Raw genomic sequence first — 17933 nt, 5'->3', positions numbered from 1 at the left:
TGCCGCGCGCTCCGGTGGCTGCTATTCCCCCGCCCCGTTCGGACCGTTACAGGGGGCGGCGGCACCAGATCCCCAGCACTGCGCGAGCGGGCTGGAGTCGGAGAAGGGTGGCGGCAGCGGGGGCGGGGTAACAGAGCGCGCGTACACCACACTGCGGTGGGGGGTGGGTCCCCGCGTAACAGCTGCGTCAGAAGAGCCGTTCCGCCTCCAAGATTCGCCTGGGGCAAGAAGGGGCGGGGTTTCTCCTAGAATCCCCACAGGAGGGTGATGGGATACGTTCCCCTCCGAGCTGTGGAATCCCGGGGGCGGAGCCAGGCCGCTCGCAATGCCGGTTAGTCATGTGATCCCTGCAGGAACGCTGTGCTGTAGGGCAGGAAGCGGAAGTGAAGTAAGAGCTTGCGGTCCCGTGACCGTTGTCGAGCTTGGTAGCTGCTGCGAGCGAGCAGGGCTGTGCGGCGCGCGGGGCGATGGCAGCAGGGTATCAGTATCGGCCCGGCCCGGCGGGCGGTGGCCCGGGTATGCAGGAGCCCAACTTCCTGTGGAGCGTGTTCCAGAGGTGAGAGCCCCGGTGACGCGGCTGCCGTTACCCGGGTGTCCCCGCCAACAGCAAACGCCCCGGGGCGCCCTTCCCCTCAGCCTGCCCGGGCCGCCGAGTTACCCCCGCCGAGACCCGGCTACCACCGCGGGCCCCCACCCAGCTGAGTCTCGCCGCCCCTCTCTCCTCAATGGCCGCGTCCGACCCGGTGCAGCACCGCGGTCGCTGGGTCAGTTCCTCCAGCCCAGCCCCGGGGCGGAGGCGGCTCCACCTGTGGCAGTGCGGGAATAGCCCCCACTAGGATTGAGCCCGGCCCAGCCTGTCTGCGCCGGGGCTTTCCGGTCTAGCCGCCCTGGCCTGGCTGAGGGGGACGTGCAGCGGCTGTGTGCGGACAGGCCCTGAAGTGCAGCCCCTCCCATGTCAGCGGTGAGGGTGGGAGGTGTGTGAAGGACCACCTGACCCGCAAGCTCTGAGGGCGGCCGAGCACGTACTGGGCGTAGCGCTACTCGCAGCTCCTGGGGATCCTGCGGGACAAAGAAGAAACGTGGGGCCTAATCCTCATTTTGAGGGTAGGGAAAGCAACCCTGAAACAGACTGTAGGTTCCCCCAGTGTATTTCACTCTTGCTGGAGCGCTTGATGAGCATCATGCATTGTGCTCTTCTAAGACTTCTCCCATATAGGCATTAATAGCTCATCCTTAAAGTGTTTTATGCCCAAACCTATGATTAGGGGATTATCACATATTGATTATTTTTCCTCCAAAGGTCACTCTCAGTACTTGCAGTGCTCCACCTGCTTGGTTTTAATAATATGGGTTTCTTTCATCTATCTATTTCCTGGCTTTTCTTTTACGTTAGTTCAGTGTTCATTGCGCAGGTTTTCACACTCATTTTAAATATCGTTGAGTTGATTGTCTTCTGTGGCATATACCCAAACTACGTTTGCTTTTTTCGGTGGCTTACCAGTGTCTTTGACTATTCATTCATAACTGTACCTATATGTATTTCTATTCATGATTATTCTTCCTATTCCTGTGGCCCTTGGTACTTTTTATCACCAGTTAAAAGCTTTATATTTGTGATACCTGTAAAATATTTACATAATAAGCAGCTTTGTAATGAATGGCTTTATAGAAGACAAGATTTCTTATTTTAGCAGGCAGGATAAGAAAACAACTTTTAGGCCCCAATTCTACAAATACTTAAAAATGCTTAATTTTATTACTGCAAGTAGCCTCTCTGACTTCAGTGGGACTGTTCATACCAGTCAAGTTAAGCATGTGCGTAAGGCCTTGTCTACACTTCAGAGTTTTGTTGAGCAAGTTATGCTGATGATCAAAGAGCGGTATAATTACATGACACTCCTTCAGTCGGTGGAGCGTATCCACAGTTATGCTCTATCATCAACAGTGAGTGTAGTGCACTGTGGGTAGCTATCCCACTGTGATATAATGGGAGATTCGATCATTAGAAACATAGATAGCTCGGTTTATGATGACTGGGAGAACCGTATGGTGACTTGCCTGCCTGGTGCAGATGGTTGCAGACTGTTCTGCAGCACTGCTTAGCTGCACAGGGGAATGTGAAGCACACGCAAAAACTGCTAGTTGTGTAAATTTCTATCCCTTCACCCACTTCTAGAATATAACAAAGCAAAGGACAGCTCTATCTCATATAACTGAGCAGCATCAACTCAAAAAGATGGCTTACCAGATCTCCCTTCTCCTTATCATGCGCTCTAGAGACAGTGCTGGGACTGGCTCGAATCCCCTGGGGTCAAGATGAGGTCCTGGACAACCTTGTCCCATCTCGTCCTCTAACTCAACCTCCTCGTCCACTACTTCGTCCTCAGGGTTGATTCCACTCTCCACTGTCTCCAGCCCCGCTGAATTATCCATGGGGTTCGTGGAGATTGGGTAGCAGGTGAGGATGGCGTCCAGCTCCTTATAGAAGCGGCAGGTCTTCGGCGCAGCACCAGAGCGACTCTTTGCCTCTCTTGCCTCCTGGTACGCCTGCTTCAGCCCATTGATGTTTGCTGGAGTGGAGCTGGGACTGCACAGTCTCCCCTCCGCATATACTCAGCAGATCCAACAGCTCCAGTGTGCTTCAAACGGGAGAACATTTGGTTCATGGAGCCGCCATGGTCAGATGGGAAGATGCGATATGAGCTCTCTACGCCGAGCAAACAGAAAGCAGAATTTCAAAAATTCCTGCACCTTTAAAGGGAGAGGGGTGAATGCCTATGTACCTGATTGCAGGGCAGCGGAGTTTGAACTGCTGACCAGAGCAGTCAGGATGGGCATTTTGGGAACATCCTGGAGGTCATTTATAGCGATATAACCAACCACAGTGTCCACACTGACACTTTGTCGATATAACTTCACTGTAAAAAGCTCTACACTTCTCGTCAAGGTGGTTTTATTTCACTAGCAAAGCAGGAGAGTTTTGTTGGTGGAAGGAGCATTGAAGTGTGTACACCTCCACTGTTTTTTCAACAAAACCTGACTTCTGTCAACAAAACTCTAGTGTAGACAAGGCCTAAGTTTTTGCTGGACCTGGACTGTAATTAGTATCAATTTTCTCCTTTTTAATTTTTTTCTGATTAAAAGAACAGTTTTCAAACTATTACTGAAATTCTCTCATTTTAAAATGTGTAACTTAAGAAAATTGTTTTAAGTGAAATCTTTAAAATTTGTATTTGTTTGCAGGGTTGATAAAGACAGGAGTGGAGTAATATCTGACAGTGAACTTCAGCAGGCATTATCCAATGGTAAGTGTGACTTAGCAAAAAGAAAAAAGCTTCTTATACATTTAGCATATGCATTTCTTATCCCCCCTTTTGGTTACATGAGTTATATCTCTTCTAAGAAGTACAAAGGAAACTGAAAATCTGAACCTATAGTAGGGAGCAATTCTGCAGTGGACGATCGACCGAGAAGTGAATAAAAAAGGGAGCAAAACAAAAATCAGAGACAGATGAGATGCATAATTCATAGCCCCCAGAGGTTTCCTTTTTTCAGACCTTAAAGAGGAACTGGATTTTTTTTTTTAATTAAATGTTCTCTGTTAGGTTTTTGATGTGTTTAATAGCACAAGCTCAGCTCCTGTTGTCAGTTTCTCTGCACTGGAATTTTTTTTCTAGAGAGAAAAAGCATAAGTATAGCATCCTCCAGCTGTCCTTGTGTTCACAGGAATTAAGGTGTAATCATGATCCATATTACTCACTCATCGCTTCTGAATGTGCCCTTCATTTTTTTAACTAGGACCAGTGTATAGTCCAGGAAAATTTTACAGGAGCACTTTGAACCTGTCTTGCTGCACATGTAATCTTTGTGGCATACCTTGGTGCAGGAAATTAGGATGGTAAGAGGTCTAATGGTCAGTGATGGTTTTAATAGAGAGAGAAATAACTGGATGTTACAGAAGGAAGGAGGAGGTGGTAAAGTGTTCTCATTAGTGCTTCACAAAGCCATTTATTTAGTCTGGCATTAGGGCTTCCTGAGATAAGGTAGGTGAGGCAATATCTTTTATTGGACCAACTTCTGCTGGTGAGAGAGACAAGCTTTCAAGCCACACTGAGCTCTTCCAGTCCCACTGTAGTATTTCAAGTGTAGACAAGCCTTGGTTACATTTGACTATGAGGTGCTGCTCATACATCTTTGATGTCTAACTACAGTGGGCAGAGTTTTCTGGTAATTTCATGCCTTTTTCTGGAACATCTAAGAGGCTCACGTTGGGTAGCTGTTTGTTGTATCCCCATTTCCTGTCATGTGGGAAAGTTGCAAAGTTTAATTCTGTCACCCTTCCTGCACAAGGGTTCTGTGGTGAAGGTGAGGCCAAGTGACATTTGAGTTGCAGTGCTAGCAGGAACAAAATATAATTTTTGTTACTAATCATCTGACTTGGAATATACCTAGGAAACAAAACTTACTGTGGAGTACAAAATGCCATTATTTTATAAGTCTTCTGACTAATAGCAAAAATAAATTAGTTGTTTACCTGGTATAATAGGATCTACTCACTGTATCACCTATTCTTTTTCCCATAACTAGAATAGCCTGCTTGAAAGGGTGAAACTTTAAAATTGTGGTAAAAATAGAGAAACTGAAGAAATTTGGGTCGCTGTTTTTGTTCACAATTTGTTTACAGTAGTTTTGGAAACCTGTCTTTGCCAGCTCTTTTACTTTAAATTCCTCAAATTAACCTTTTTTCCCAGTGACCCACTTCAGTGTTGTTACACAACTGCCAAAATTTCTGTATGCCTTTCTTCCTTGCCTGTTTACAGTATTGGTTAGCAGTTTGAACATTGGATATAGTTATATGAGAAATCACCACTTAGGAATTCAGCACTGGAAAGACTGAAAAACAGATGAGCTAGGCAGTTTATATAAATGCATTAACAGATATCTTGCCCACATTCCTTAAGTTTCTGTATTCTAACAAACCAAGCATCCCAAACCAGTCTCAATTCCACCTACTCCCTTCTCCCAGGATATAATGGCAGTTGATTTTAAAAGTCTCCAGTGGTGATCCTGGCAATTACAGGCTGGTAAGCCTAACTTCAGTACCAGGCAATTTTGAAACTATAGTAAAGAACAAAGTTATCAGACACCTAGACGAACATGACATATTGGGAAAGAGTCAACACAGCTTTTGTAAAGGGAAATCATGCCTCTCCAATCTATTAGATTTCTTTGATGGGGTCAGTAAACTTGTGGGCAATGGTGATCCAGTGGATATAGTGTATTTGGACTTTCAGAAAGCCTTTTACAAGGTCCCTCACCAAAGGCCTTAAGCAAAGTAAGCGGTCGTGGGCTAAGAGGGAAGGTCCTCTTATGGATCAATTTTTTGTTAAAAGGAAGGAAACAAAGGATAGTAATAAATGGTCAGTTTTCAGAATGGAGAGAGGTAAATAGTGGTGTTCCCCCCGGAATCTGTACTGGGACAGTGCTGTTCAGTATATTCATCAATGATCTAGAAAAGGGGGTAAACAGTGAGGTGGCAAAATTTGCAGATGATATAAGATTACTCAAGATAGTTGACTCCAAAGCAGACTGCAAAGGGATCTCACAAAACTGGGTGACTGGGCAATAAAATGGCAGATGAAATTCAATGTTGATAAATGCAAAGTAATGCATATTGGAAAACATAATCCCAACTATCCATACAAAATGATGGGATCTAAATTAGCTGTTACCGCTCAAGAAAGAGATCTTGAAGTCGTGTGTAGATCTCTGAAAACATCTGCTCAATGTGTAACTGCAATCAAAAAAGCTAGCAGAATGTTAGGAAAGGGATAGATAAATAAGATGGAAAGTATCATAATGCGACTTTATATATCCCTGGTATGCCCACAAGTACTGCATGCAGTTTTGGTCGTCCCATCTCAAAAAAGATATGTTAGAATTGGGACAGTTACAGAGAAGGGCAACAAAATGATTATGGGTATAGAACAGCTTTCATATGAGGAGAGATTAAAAAGACTGGGACTGTTCAGCTTGGAAAAGAGATGAGTAAGAGGGGATATAATAGAGGTCTGTAAAAGCCTGACTGGTGTGGAGAAAGTGAAATTAATAGGCAGCAGGTTTAAAACAAACATAAGGAGGTACTTGTTCACACAACGCATAGTCAACTTGTGGAACTTGTTGCTAGGGGATGTTGTGAAGGCTGAAAGTATAACTAGGTTCAAAAAGGAATTAGATAAGTTCATGGAGGATAGATCTATCAATGGTTATTAGCTAAGATGGTCCCTGGCTCTGTGTTCCTAAACCTCTGACTGCTGGGAGTTGATGACGGGATGTATCACTTGATAAATTGCCCTGTTCTGCTCATGTCCTCTGAGGCATCTGGCACCAACTACTGTCAGAAGCTAGGCTATGGGGCTAGATGGACCATTGGTCTGACCCCGTATGACCATTCTTATGTTCTTATGAATGGCTGTTGGGTTTATGTAAATCACAGTGATGAGTTCAAGAAAAAGAACCAGACAAAAAAACTACTGGGTTATTTTTCTTGGGGGAGTTGTTTTCACCACCCTGCTTCTTTTGAGCAGCAGTAACAACCATTGGTGCTGTCTGCAGATTCGGATGTCAGCATGGCATTGGTTCATGTTTGGAAGGTCATCCTCATAACTGAGCATATCACTGGCAATGAATGAAAACAGGCCACAAAGCATATTGAAAACCTAAATTCTACAAAAATAATGGCTTGGGCCTCTGCTCTCCATGGAAGTCTCTTACAGAATCATAGAATCTCAGGGTTGGAAGGGACCTCAGGAGGTCATCTAGTCCAACCCCCTGCTCAAAGCAGGACCAATCCCCAGACAGATTTTTGCCCCTGATCCCTAAGTGGCCCCCTCAAGGATTGAACTCACAACCCTGGGTTTAGCGGGCCAATGCTCAAACCACTGAGCTATCCCTCCCACCAACTCTTATTTGCTGGCAGTACATAGGCTTTTCACTGTTGTCACAGAGTCACCAGGGCGATGCTCTGGAACTACTCCATATGAAGCCAGCCAGGACTCTGGTGTAGCATGCCTCCTCTCTCTGAGCATACTGTTGCCAGGGCAAGAAGCTTACACAGCTTCGACCTTACTGGGCCTGACCTTGGAGCATTCAGCATCCCCTTCCACACCATGCGCTTCCTGCAGCAAGTCCACCCGGGCGGGGCTCCTGGGGAAGCCAGAGAGCCCTGCACCCCAGCTCCGCAGTCAGCTGTGACTCTCAGCTAGCATGTATAACAGAAATGAGTGACTTTCAGCCAAGTCCATCTTGGAATCTCAGGTCAGACATCCTGGACTCCCCTCTCCAGTCCCCCCAAGCAGACTGCCCAGCTTCCAGGGACCTGACCTCAGACGACACCCTCCTCCCCCATTGCTCCTCATCTTGGTCTTTGTCTCGCTTCCCGGGCAAAGAGTCACCTGGTTGTCGCCTGTTTGCATCCCCCTCCTGGGTCTCAGGTTATGAAGGGCACCGGCCATAGCATACATGAAGGCAGCTGGAGCAGCCTCACCTGCCCCAGGGGTCTAAGCCAAAGTCTCACACCCTTATTCCCACCACTGAGACATTGGTGCAACACACAGGGAAACTGAGGCACGTGCAGTATTCATGCAAAACAGTAAAACTCACACAGGCTCAAAAGTAAGACTCACATAGGCTCACATACAACATAACAAGGGAAAATACCCATTTTGTCACAACTGTCTGTTCAAGAAACTACAAATACACAGTCTTCTCTTTTAGTATAAATTTCTTATTATAGAACTATTGCCCTGCCAATTACAGTGGCCACTGTTAAGTTGCAAGATTTACCACCTCCCATGTCTCTTTTGCACAAAGTTTCTCTCAGGATGAAACATGTGACCTGCTTGAATTCTTTCCTGTACTGTAAGTAGAAATGTCTTGGCAAATTGATGGAAACTGTTTAGTGTGCACGAACACACACAGGCCAACTGATACAGTCAATAGGGATTTATCAGTGGTGTGGACAAGTCTCCCTGAATGGCTAGGAATATTCGTTGTCCTCTATAAGAAACCAGGGCTTTGGAGCGGAGCTGGAGCAGCTCCGGAACAGTGGAGCTGCAGGTTTTTGTCTAGAGCCGGAGCACAGCTCCAAAGCCCTGTAAGAAACATGTCTCGTAAATGTGCCACAAGTCTTCTCCACTCCTAGATCTAATTTCTCATTAACTTTCATAGTTGAACATTTTCTAAAATGTTCCGCTTGTGATATTACTATAATTACTTATTGGTGTTATGGCCCAGGCGCTGGAACGGGGAAGAACAGTAATATGTTGAGTTCTCTTTCTAAAGGGGAATAAGCTTTTAGTCCAATACCAGTTTAGGGGATGCTTGGCAAAGGATGTAAGATACCAGTTGATATGTGACACAAGTTTAAGTGACACTAAAACCATATTTTATTAAAGGGAGTCTTTACATAAAGGCAAGGACTTGCCTAAAATAAGTAGGGGAATAGGTGTGGGGAGAAAAACCAGCTGTTTGACTAAATTTACAATGGAAAAAACATAGTTTAGACTTTGTCCTTTATTTCTAGATCTATGGCTAATCTATATTACACTCTCGTGCAGGTTGCAACCCACTCAGACTTGGTTTGTGACCTGTGTGTCTATTTGGACAGAGGAAGAAGCAATTTTGCTTCAGACACAGTAAAGCTGAACTGCAAGGCAACTATTTCTGTACCCATTACTATTCTTTTCATGTGATTTTTATACACTTTGAAAGCTTTTCCCTGTTTATTATTTACATTAACTCAAGTCCTCAGTTTCTCTCTGCTAGAAGGTAGTAATATTTGGAGAATTAGGAACATAATATTACAGGAAACTGAAATCTTAGGGGCAGCTCTCTCATCCAATTGATGAGGTGATGATATTGGGTGTGAGGCTTAACCGTAAAAGCAATTCAACATTTGTAATACTGAATACTTTGGTTAACTAGACTTTTATATTTTTACTCTATTTCCTCACTATTTACTCAAATATTATACTGTAGTTTCGGGCTAAAACTTCTCCTGCTAGATACTGACTTAGAGAACATGAGAAAATTTGAGCAAAATATGTTCATCCCTTCTTGAGGTAGACAAGCATGGAAATATACTCTTTCATTTAAAGAATGACTGAGGATAACTATAAAACTTGAAATATTGACTGTGGCTTCCATGAGGAGTAATGCAGTAAATTTGGTGAAGAAAACTAAAAGATATTTTTTAAAATCACAGCTTCTATGCATGCTCAGGTCAAATGTTATCAAAGGTCTTACTCTAACGCTAATAGAAAATCTGAAGTTTGAATTCTAATGCCAGCCTAAAAGTTCATTGGATAAAGAACTATTGACTCTTCTGTAAAATAAAGCAAAGCACTTAAAAGACTAAAATCCCTATTTATGTTTTGTATTTAACAAAGGATTCCATTGGACATTCTTCTTTTAAACGTTTAATTATATGCACATAGTACTTAACATACTGGATGAGATGGTAAATCCAGTTTTTATATTGCCAGTACTTCAGATGAAGACACACACATATTGTCCTCTCCTTTATATGCCTTTAAAATTGCTTATCGCTTGTGTAACAAGGGAGAAAAAAAATTCCTTCCTGATTCTTGCAGTAGTGTCTCAACAACCTGCAGAATGAGTTACTTTCCTATTAGTATGCAAAAGTTATAAAATGTTGGTCAGAAAAAAAAAATCCATAGATTGCCTGAAACTAAGGCCACTAAGTGTACACTAGAGACCTACAGTAACTCCTCACTTAACTACAACGTTATGTTCCTGAAAAATGCGACTTTAAGCACAACAATGTTAAGCAAATCCAATTTCCCCATAAGAATTAATGTAAATTAGGGCGGTTAGGTTCCAGGGAAATTTTTTTCACCAGACAAAAGACTATAATATATATACATACATACACACACTCCGTCCTGAGCCCCGTCATGTCCCCCCCCGCTCTATGGACGGGGGGGGACGACAACACCCTGACATTGGCCCCCTTCTTCCCCCCCCTTGCACAGCAAGCAGGAGGCTCCGGAGAGCAGCTCTAAGGCAGAGGGCAAGAGCAGCACATGGCAGTGGGGGGAGTGACAGCTGAACTGCTGGCAATTGATAGCCTGCTGGGCAGCTGCCACACAGGGAATTTAGGGGAACAGGGAGCTGATAGGGGGCTGCCAATCCACCCTGGTTCCAAGCCCCCACCAGCTAGGTGCAACGGGCTGCTCTTCCTGCAAGCAGTGGACAAAGCAGGCGGCTGCCAACCGATGTTATAAGGGAGCATTGCACAACTTTAAACGAGCATGTTCTCTAATTGATCAGCAACAAAACAACGTTAACCGGGACGACTTTAAGTGAGGAGTTACTGTATATTGGTATAACTACATCACTCAGGAGCGTGAGCGATGTCGTTATACCGACCTAACCCTCCCATATAGTGATGTCAATGGGAGAGCTCTGCTATTGGCATAGTAGCATCTTCTCTAAAGCGGCACAGCTGCACCGTACGTGAAGACAAGCCCTTAGATATCACATCCTTATTATTTTGTTTATTGCCTCCACGAGATCTAGCTCTGAACTTTCTAGCTAGGTTGTCATCTGGGTGTTTTTTGTTTTTTTTTAATTATGGTTATTTTTCCTATTCATCTTAAAGCTTCACCGTGCTGCTTTTCTGTCTGTTTCAGGAACATGGACTCCATTTAATCCAGCAACTGTCAGGTCAATCCTGTGTAAGTACAACTGTACAATGAGACATATCCTGAGTATGTAATTTTAAATAACATTTTTATTATCTCCTATAGCTGATGGCTAAGGTTTTCACATGCTGCAGCACTTAGTTACATCCATTTTAGATCAACAGTAAACTGAAAGTACATGGTACAATGTATAATGTATTCTTTATAGCTGATCTTTGCAGCTGCTTTGTTTGTAACACTATGAACATCATTAATACAAACTTCAGTTCTCCCTTCCGGTAACCCCGTTCCAAAAAAGCTATTCATTAGGAAGAAATAAAGTCTAAGACCTAGTGACACCTCATCTGTTTTGAAAACCTATGGAAAATATACTAATGACTATGGATATACACACACCCCCACACACACACTTGCCCGAGCAACTTTTAGGGAAGATTAAAAGACAGCTGAGAAAATGGCAAGTGTCAGAAATGTAGGGAAAAAGTCAGATTTTTGACAGTAGCACTGTCTTCATGTTTAATACCAGTAAGTCACTGGGAACAATTTTAAAGCTTTTATTCTAAGTACAAATACGGACACTCCCCGACTTACGCAAGCGTTCCCTTCTGGAACACCTTGCGTAACTCGAATTTTGCGTAAGTCAGGAACGTATACCCCACGATTACGCAAAAAAAAAAAAAAAAACTTTCTAGCTTACGGGACTTTTTCCGTAAATGCGGATTTGCATAAGTCAGGTTTGCGTAACCTGGGGAGTGTCTGTATCGAGCAGAAAAACTGATCCTATGTTATACCTCAAAAAAAGACCAAAATGGAGGAGGAAAAGCAGAAAGCCTCTGATAACTATTGGAATAATTCTCCACAATGCAAAAGAAGCTGGTAGCAAGTTAGTGGTATAGCAAGAGACAAACAAATGGAACTTTAAAAATGTCTATGTTCCTCCCTCACACAGTTTATAAACAATGTATTTATAATTATTTACTCAAATCTGTTCAAGTATATAGTTGAAATTAAATCTCCAGTCTGGTGCTATTTTATATTTAGGGCCCTACCAAATTTACAGCCATGAAAAACACTTCACGGACCATGAAATCTGGTGTCCCCCCATGAAATCTGGTCTTTTGTGTACAGATTTCACAGGGTAGACCAGCGTTTCTCAAGCTGGGGGATCCTGACCCAAAAGGGAGTTACAGGGGGATCACAACATTATTTTAGGGGGTCACAGTATTTTAGAGTCACAGTATTGCCACTTCTGTGCTGCCTTCAGAGCTCGGTAGCCGGAGAGGGTGGCTGTTGGCCAGGTGCTCAGCTCTGAAGGCAGCACTCTGCCAGCAGCAGCACAGAAGTAAACGTGGCAATACCATACCATGCCATCCTTCCTTCTCTGCTGCTGCCAGCCAGCTGCCCCCGCTCTCCAGCTGCCCCCGCTCTGAAGGCAGAGCCGCCGCCAGCAGCAGTGCAGAAGTAAGGGTAGCAGTACCGCAACCCCCACCCCCACCCCAAAAGCCTTGCAACCCACCCCCAACTCCTTTTTGGATCAGAATCCCTATAATTACAACACTGTGGAATTTCAGATTTAAATAGCGATTTTACGATTTTTAAAATCCTATGACTGTGAAATTGACCAAAATGGACTGTGAATTTGGTAGGACCCTGCTTATATTGTTTAATAAACTTTTTTTTTTATAGTCCAAACAAGCCATAGAAATTTCCACTGCAGACTGTTTGAATGCAAAAGAATCCTTCGGGGGGGATTTTCTATCCACTTTTGCTTTGCAATTCCTTGCAGAAGAGCAAAACCTTCATGCTAATCTGTCACCGATTTGATCCCTAGGAGACTTCACTGTCACACAATTGCTCTTTCATGTTGCCTTCTTCAGTTACTTCCTTTGTTTTTCCCTATCTTCCCTTCTTTGCCATTTCACCACTTCCTCTCCTGTCTGCTTTCATGGACTCTTCTACTTTTTCTTCAGGTCAGCACTATTTTCACAAATTCTCCCCCCCTTCATTTGTTTACCACCTCCTCAGCCAGTCCAACTCATCTCTTATTGAAGATGGCAAAATCTTACTAAAGACTTTAGTATAGTTTCTTACGTATTAATGCTTCAGTTATGTTTATTTCAGCCATGTTTGACAGAGAAAACAAAGGTGGCGTGAACTTCAATGAATTCACTGGAGTCTGGAAGTATATCTCAGATTGGCAGAATGTTTTTCGAACGTATGATAGAGACAATTCTGGAATGATTGACAAAAATGAACTAAAGCAAGCACTAACAGGTTTTGGTAATTTTTTTATAATTATAGTTTGCTATATAACGGCTAGTTTTGTCCAGTATTAGATTACAATACCTTTAAGGCTATGCCACTTTGCAGTTGTGACAAAATGGAATAATCAATTGTAAGAAATAATTGAGTTGTAATGTAGCTATTATTTATCATTTGGATGTATATGGTGCTTCACAAAAGACTGACATCTGTGCCGTGAGCAGCTTACAGATAATCTGAACTCTTCTGCTGAATAAAATTGCTTCCCATTAATTATTTTTCAATGTGTGCAAACTTAGTGTAACTCTTTAAATTCATACTTTATTAAACACCCTAAAAGTGTTACCAGCATTTCAGTTATAAATGTTTTAATCAGTGGCTCACTGTGCCATTGGTCATACAGCATGTGCAGGCTTTAAAATTTGGCAAGTATTTTAAGGAATAAATGTAATTACAAGGAAAAACAGTTGTTGGAGAAATGGATAAACCTGTTTCCCTTCTCAGGGACACTTGAGGCACCTATACATTTCCAGTGAAAGTTGTCAATATTCAACTATATTAAGTAACTTTTGAATTGTATTCTAGAAATCTTGCTTTGATTATAAGTTCTTAACCTTTATATGTAAAGTTAAATAATGCTTTCACCCTTCAGCTCATAGAGAGCCGAGAAGTAAGACTTTCATTCTGCTATGGAGAAGTCATGCTGTTTTGCAATTTGAATTCCTTTTAAAATGTGAATCAAATCTATTTAGAACCATTGCTCTAAAACATTTAGTTCTTTAAATTGCCACATCATTATGTATACCTCAGAACTGCTAAGAGTTAGGCTAGTGTGTAAAGCAGCTTGTAGGCTAGGGGAGTGGGGGTAAAGGAGGAAGGGGAAGAGTTCTCTTCCTCTCTCTCTTCCCCCCCCCCCCCCGTGGAAAGAGTGAAATCTTCTGAAATAGAACAACCTTAAGATTATTATAATGGTCTTCTAGTACACCTCCCCTTAGGATGTGGGCCTCGTCTAGAGCCCACTGAAGTCAATGGGAAGTCACCCGCTGGCTTCACTGGGCTTTAGATCAGGCCCTACAAGTGCTGAGATTAGGAAGCTTTTATTTTTATCTATTTTCAGATATAAAAACTGTACAGGCTCTGAACCCTCCTTTTGATAATTCCTCCTGATTGGCTGTTTTACCTGCTATATTTACAGTTAACAAAAGTGTCTGAATTGCTAACGCTTTCTTCACTGCCTCTTTCAAAGGAGAATGAATGATCCTTGTGAATTTTAAAGATAAGCCAGTTCTAACCATCCCTCTTCACGCAGCTGTGCAGAAACTATCAAATGGGCTACCCCCTATATCGTCTGAAAACCTACAATAGGCACAGCTGTGACAGGGTCTAGTAAACTGACATTTCCACATGATCAAAGGGATCTTATGAGAGTCTTGCTGCACACAACTGACTGTATCCCTTCTTTCATTGTACTCTGGTAGGCTGCTAGTAGAACATGTTCCAGAGCTTTTCTCTGTGCGTGACAGAGCTTCTGCTAGAAGTGCCCCAGAGGGTCTCTTCTTTACTTGACATAAGACCTCAGAATATTTAAGTAATTCCTCTCAAACCCACTTAACATTATCCCCACTTCCTCATCTGTAAAATGAGATAATTTGCCCACTTTTCTAAAAACACTTTTCAGACCTTGTGATAAAGTGTTTCTATAAACATGAAGTATTAACATTCTCACATGCTAAGCTTACTCTTAAGTGAGCTTTGTTAAAAGATCAGGTGTTTCAAACAAGAAAATATTGGTTGAAAATAATTCACTGTGTAATTAGCAAAACTCCTGGTCTTCCTGGCTGCTCCGTCATGGCATTTGTATCACCTAGCAGTAATTGGAAGTTGTGACTACAACAGAAAATGGCATTTGGAAACAACAGCTTGTGCCATCCTATTACAGCACAGTTACATTCTCTCTTGATGCAGAGGATAACAATTTGTTCAATTGACTTCAATGAAAAAGGATATTAAAATGTTTAAATACAAAATACGTTGAGCACAGCCCTAAAGACTTGTTTTAATTTTCCTTCTAACAGCATAATCATTTAAAATTGGTTGTAGTATTTCATTTCATTGAGTTTGCAATTCATTCTTTTGTCATGTTCTTAATCATTACATGTTTTTTATATTGCTTCTATTTTGTTGGAGCATTTTCTTCAGTAGATGAATATATTCTAATATCCATTTAAGTTTGATTACTGTTCTACAACTTTTACATTTATTTAATGACTCTTGTCTATTTGTCGCAACATAACTTATGCACGTTTGCTTTTGTGTGTTATAATGCTCTTATATAAACTACCCAGCTTTGGTCATGTAAATCTTGTAATCTTTTTTTTCTTCCAAGGATATCGACTATCTGATCAATTCTATGATATCCTTGTTCGGAAATTTGACAGACAAGGAAGAGGGCAAATTGCTTTTGATGACTTCATTCAGTGCTGTGTTGTGTTGCAGGTAATAGAAGAAATACATCTACTGTCAAAATGGGAAGCCATGATTTGTACAGAAGTTGAAGCATGTGCTGGATCAGGAATTTAATTTGACATGACTAATGTAGTACCTCCTAGGAATGCTGTGCTGTGCTTATATACATCCTTGTGTTGATCAACCTTGAAAAATCTTAAAGCTCTATTTTTGAGCCCTGAAATGCTTTGAGGCCTCTTGGCATTACTATAATACAAATAAGTGCAAAATGACAGACCTCAATGTCTTAAGTGCTTCTTGTCTGAAAAGTGACTTAGTGTTTGCCTTCTAGAGAAAAACTTGCCTTTTTTTTTTTTTTAACTTTCTGCTGGCCTTGCAAAACTCATCCTGGCCTTTGAAAGCCAAGCTGCATTCTTATCTTGTGGCTCGTGGCAATGAAGACTGTCCAGTCCAGATTTGGCCTCAGCTTACATTCATGCAACCCCATTGTTGTCTTTTGGGGTGCACAGGTGTAACTAAAATAGAATTTGTCCTGCTGACTAGAATCTAATTAATTCTTATTATTTCAGTTGTTCTTGCATAGTTGTATTGGCTCTGCAAGCCCAATAGAAGTAAAACGTAGCAAAATCTTTATCTGTAAAGTAAGCCGATATAACTGACTCTGCACATAAATTGTGTGTGTAAGAAGCCATCATATTTTTGTAGCCACTCCTCAATATAGAATTGTATTTTAAAGCTTAATTCAGAGCTGAATTTCAATCATTCAGTCAGCATTCCAGATTTTTCATTTAGCCCACACTGCAGGACTAAATGATCTCTCACTGAAAAGCTCTCAGCGTTCCTCTGTTACTATGGTATTCAGAAAACAATCTGGAGGATTCAGTGAGACAAGGTGGTGCTAAAACACCAAACTGTCTAAAGTTTTGCAGCATTCTGAGTGATGTTTCTTCCTTACTGTCAGTGTTTATTCCACAAGGTGTGGACAAATGTGCAGCATGCAGAAAAGGGAGTGAGTGACAAGTAGTATTTTCATTTTGTTCTTTGTGGGTCATCTCTTTAGTTCTATAGTATTGGTGGTTCTGTCTTCCTGCTGCAGAACCATCAGTAGTTTTCTAAAAACATTTGCAATGTTACTCAGTATCCACAGCCTTATGCATTGTAATTCCAAACTCTGGTTTAATATAGTAGAGATGTTTAATGATTGACAGGCATAGTTGCTGGTTATAGTGAAATTATTAAAGTGGTAACTTGTTTCCATAGTATTTTTATACTAGGCCTCTTTATTTTTATGCAACACCATAACTACGCATGGTTATTTACATGCAAGTATGATATAGCACATGACCCACCAAGCTTATAAGAGAGAACAAGGTTTGCTTTTCAAATGTACAAAGGTGCTTGTTGAACCAGCCTGAGAATCTGTCCAATGGAGAAGTAATTTTGCCCCCTGAATTTCTTGGCAGTCATGTATTAACAAACATTGAGCTGGATGCTAAAGAAAATGTATACAATTCAAAGGCTACATATTATTATACATAAAATGTAATTCAAGACATGGTATGTCACAGAGAGGTGTGAGGGGGAAGCTTATTCATCCACCAGCCCACCAGGTAAGAGCAAAGAGAACCACCTTTATCTTAGTCATTGAATCTAAATTCCTAAACAATCACCCTAGGGAATGCTCTTAATCTGTTCTTGCTGGAAATGCATCCCAGAAACCTCAGTTTACATTCATCTGAACACTTTCCCTATATTCAGTAATGTTTTCTGTTTCTTTCCAGAGGCTGACTGATGTATTCAGGCGCTATGATACTGATCAGGATGGCTGGATTCAAGTGTCTTATGAACAATATCTTTCCATGGTCTTTGGCATTGTATGACAGTGACCAGTGCAAATGAGATTGAACGTTAGTGATACAAAGACTGGAGTTGCCAAATCTTGTCACTTACTGAATATGACTAAAATGGATATAACTTGTTTCATTCTCTTAAATTGTGTGTCACCAGCTTCAGAATCTGTTTGTACTCAAGCTGCTCAGCTTTTATGTTGTATTACTGTAGCAACAATGGCCATATCAACAGTTAGTGCAAAGTTTAGAATTGTTTGTGCTGTGGGTGCTACAAACTTTTTTCCAGATTATCATGCATGGGGAACAAATATTTTTTTAGAAATGCCAAATTAAAGTAATAATGCTTGTTAATTAAAAGGGATTTAAAGGTCAGACAGAAGTTGCACAACATGGTTTGCATGTGCCTTACTTTTTATAAGAATTTAATGTATTAATTTTTAATACAGAATTTAAAACAGTAAAGACATTAGACAGTCACACTGTCCTGTCCAGTTTTTGTGCATAAGGATATTTCTCCAAAGGCAGCTCTGATAGATCCCTGCTCTTGTGCCTCATGTCTGAGCTTAAGCCTCAGGTGTGCTGAGTCATTGAATGGCCTCATCAGCAGGAGAGCAAGCTTGCCTTCCTG

At 41.9% G+C, this 17933-nt stretch overlaps 1 protein-coding gene across 2 annotated transcripts; it reads left to right on the top strand.

The window, feature by feature from the left end:
• Positions 1 to 389: 389 nt before the first annotated feature.
• PDCD6 (programmed cell death 6) lies at positions 390 to 17780 on the top strand. Of its 2 annotated transcripts, none has more exons than XM_026659245.1 (6): positions 390 to 556; positions 3244 to 3305; positions 10716 to 10760; positions 12849 to 13007; positions 15376 to 15485; positions 17237 to 17780. In XM_026659245.1, exons 1-6 carry the CDS (start codon positions 468 to 470, stop codon positions 17333 to 17335), a joined length of 564 nt encoding a protein of 187 aa, XP_026515030.1. In that variant the 5' UTR covers positions 390 to 467; the 3' UTR covers positions 17336 to 17780. The 2 variants fall into 2 exon arrangements, with proteins under 2 accessions (XP_026515030.1, XP_026515031.1); XM_026659246.2 differs by having other exon boundaries at positions 391 to 556; positions 12849 to 13001.
• Positions 17781 to 17933: the final 153 nt, after the last annotated feature.

The sequence above is a fragment of the Terrapene carolina genome, unplaced genomic scaffold (assembly GCF_002925995.2).
Source record: "Terrapene carolina triunguis isolate 2854851 unplaced genomic scaffold, T_m_triunguis-2.0 Scaffold613, whole genome shotgun sequence".
Taxonomy (NCBI): Eukaryota; Metazoa; Chordata; order Testudines; family Emydidae; genus Terrapene; species Terrapene triunguis.
The sequence above is the reverse complement of the archived record's forward strand: the minus strand, read 5'-3'. Positions and strand labels throughout refer to the sequence as shown.

Excerpts from the sequence above, each read along its gene's own strand:
- PDCD6 (XM_026659245.1), top strand. The coding sequence starts at position 468 with ATGGCAGCAGGGTATCAGTATCGGCCCGGCCCGGCGGGCGGTGGCCCG. Across the intron at positions 557-3,243 it reads CTGTGGAGCGTGTTCCAGAG|GGTTGATAAAGACAGGAGTG; the intron begins GTGAGAGCCCCG and ends ATTTGTTTGCAG. Across the intron at positions 10,761-12,848 it reads AACTGTCAGGTCAATCCTGT|CCATGTTTGACAGAGAAAAC; the intron begins GTAAGTACAACT and ends TGTTTATTTCAG.